General features: G+C 46.7%; 1 protein-coding gene across 1 annotated transcript; it reads left to right on the top strand.

Annotated features, from left to right (window-relative positions):
* Positions 1-218: 218 nt before the first annotated feature.
* Positions 219-1,910, top strand: LOC311252431 (E3 ubiquitin-protein ligase TRIM21-like; the record flags this gene model as incomplete). Its single annotated transcript, XM_084345578.1, has 1 exon — positions 219-1,910. One exon carries the CDS (start codon positions 219-221, stop codon positions 1,851-1,853), a length of 1,635 nt encoding a protein of 544 aa, XP_084201704.1. The 3' UTR covers positions 1,854-1,910.
* Between the last annotated feature and the right edge of the window lie 259 nt (positions 1,911-2,169).

Below are 2,169 nucleotides of genomic sequence, written 5' to 3'. Positions count from 1 at the left end.
ACTGCATTGTGTGAACCGCTACATTGGAGACGTGGTCATTTACAGACACAGTAGGTTTTTTAGTTTTCATGTGTCGGTACTAAATGGGTCTACTGCAGATCGACTGCCTGCATCTCTTGACACTCACGTTGTCCATTTCAGCATGTGTTTTGCATACATTGTAATACTGTCTTTCATTTCAGTGTTCTTGTTTCACACTTTCACTTTCGTTTTTAGACATGGCAGCAGCCAGCAGTCTCCTCTCTGAAGATCACTATCTGTGCTCCATCTGTCTGGACGTGTTCACTGAGCCAGTCACTGTACCATGTGGACACAACTTCTGCAAGACCTGCATCACAGAACACTGGAACATTAGTGCCCAGTGTAAATGTCCCATGTGTGATAAAAGTTTTGACAGGAGACCAGTGCTGTGTGTCAACACTTTCATATCTGAGACTGTTTCTCAGTTCAGGCTGTCAGTTCAAAATAAAAGTAACTGCAGCTCAGAGGAACAACATGCCAACACAGGAGATGTTCTGTGTGACGTCTGCAGCGAAACCAAACGGAAAGCCCTGAAGTCCTGCCTGGTGTGTTTGGCCTCCTACTGTGAGACTCACCTGGAGCCTCATCACAGAATCACAGGCCTGAGAAGACACAAACTGATCGATCCTGTGGAGAACCTGGAAGGCAGGGTGTGTACAAAGCATGAGAGACCTCTGGAGCTGTTCTGTAAAACTGACCAGATGTGTGTGTGTCAGTTCTGTACTGAGTCGGATCACAAACTTCATCATATTATTCCTCTGATCGAAGAATATGATGGGAGGAAAGCAGAGCTGGGAAAGACAGAGGCTGCAGTTCAGCAGATGATCCAGGAGAGACGACTGAAGATTGAGCAGATCAAACAGTCAGTGAAGCTCAGCAAGGAAGATGCGGACAGAGAGACAGCTGACAGTGTTCAGGTCTTCACTGCTCTGATCCAGTCTGTTCAGAGGAGTCTGGCTGAGAGCATTGACATGATTCAGGAGAAGCAGAAAACAACAGAAGAACAGGCTGAAGGCTTTGTCAAAGAGCTGGAAGAGGAAATCCTTAAGCTGACGAAGAGAATTGCTGAGCTGGAGCAGCTCTCACACAACGAGGACCACCTCCAGTTCCTCCAAAGCTTCCCATCCTTGAACACGGTTCCACCCGCAAAGGACTGGACTGAGGTCAGGGTTCACTCATCACATGAGAGACCTATAAGGAACACTGTGGCTCAGCTGGAAGAGACACTCAGTCAAGAGATTGAGAGGCAGTGTGTTCATGTTGAACTAAAGAGGGTCCAGCAGTACGCAGTGGATGTGACTCTGGATCCTGAAACAGCAAATCACTATCTCATCCTGTCTGATGATGGGAAGCAAGTCAGTCATGGGGATGTGAGACAGAATCTCCCAGACAGCCAAAAGAGATTTTTATGTTTGTCTGTTCTAGGAAAGCAGAGTTTCTCCTCAGGAAGGTTTTACTATGAAGTTCAAGTTAAAGGGAAGACTAACTGGATTTTAGGAGTGGGCAGAGAGTCTATCAGCAGAACAGGCAACATCACATGGACCCCCGCGAATGGCTTTTGGTGCGTACGCTTGGCGAATGAAAATGGGTATGAAGTTGCTGGATCATCGGTTCACCTCTCTCTGAAGTCGGAGCCTCAGAAGGTGGGGGTGTTTGTGGATTATGAGGAGGGTCTGGTCTCCTTTTATGAAATAGATGCCGCAGCTCTCATTTACTCCTTCACTGGCTGTAACTTCACTGAGAAAGTCTACCCATATTTCAGTCCCTGTCATAACTGCGATGGTAAAAACTCCAGTCCCCTAATCATTTGTTCCATCAATCACACTGAATAGGCTACTCATAACAGGAGTCACTGTCACCTGAAGGTATGTGTCCACAGGGGGGTCATTTTGAGGGCACGCTACGCTTCCCAGCTATGCACGCCTGACCAGAACAGGCAACATCCTCCGAGAACCATGCAAACACTCACTGGCTGCACCTGACTGGACGAACGCGACCCATGAGACGTGCTCTGGGATTCGAAAGCTTTCTCTTATATTACAAAAATTGCTAAGCGAAATGTGTTTCTGAAGACATTTTAATTGAGAAATAAGCCATGCAGTTGCAGAATCTGTCTTCATTTTAACTCAACATTTGCTAAAAGTAGCC

Source organism: Pagrus pagrus, assembly GCF_965226575.1.
Source record: "Pagrus pagrus genome assembly, chromosome: 23".
Lineage (NCBI taxonomy): Eukaryota > Metazoa > Chordata > Actinopteri > Spariformes > Sparidae > Pagrus > Pagrus pagrus.
Note: the sequence above shows the minus strand (reverse complement) of the source record. Positions and strands in the feature narration are given on the sequence as shown.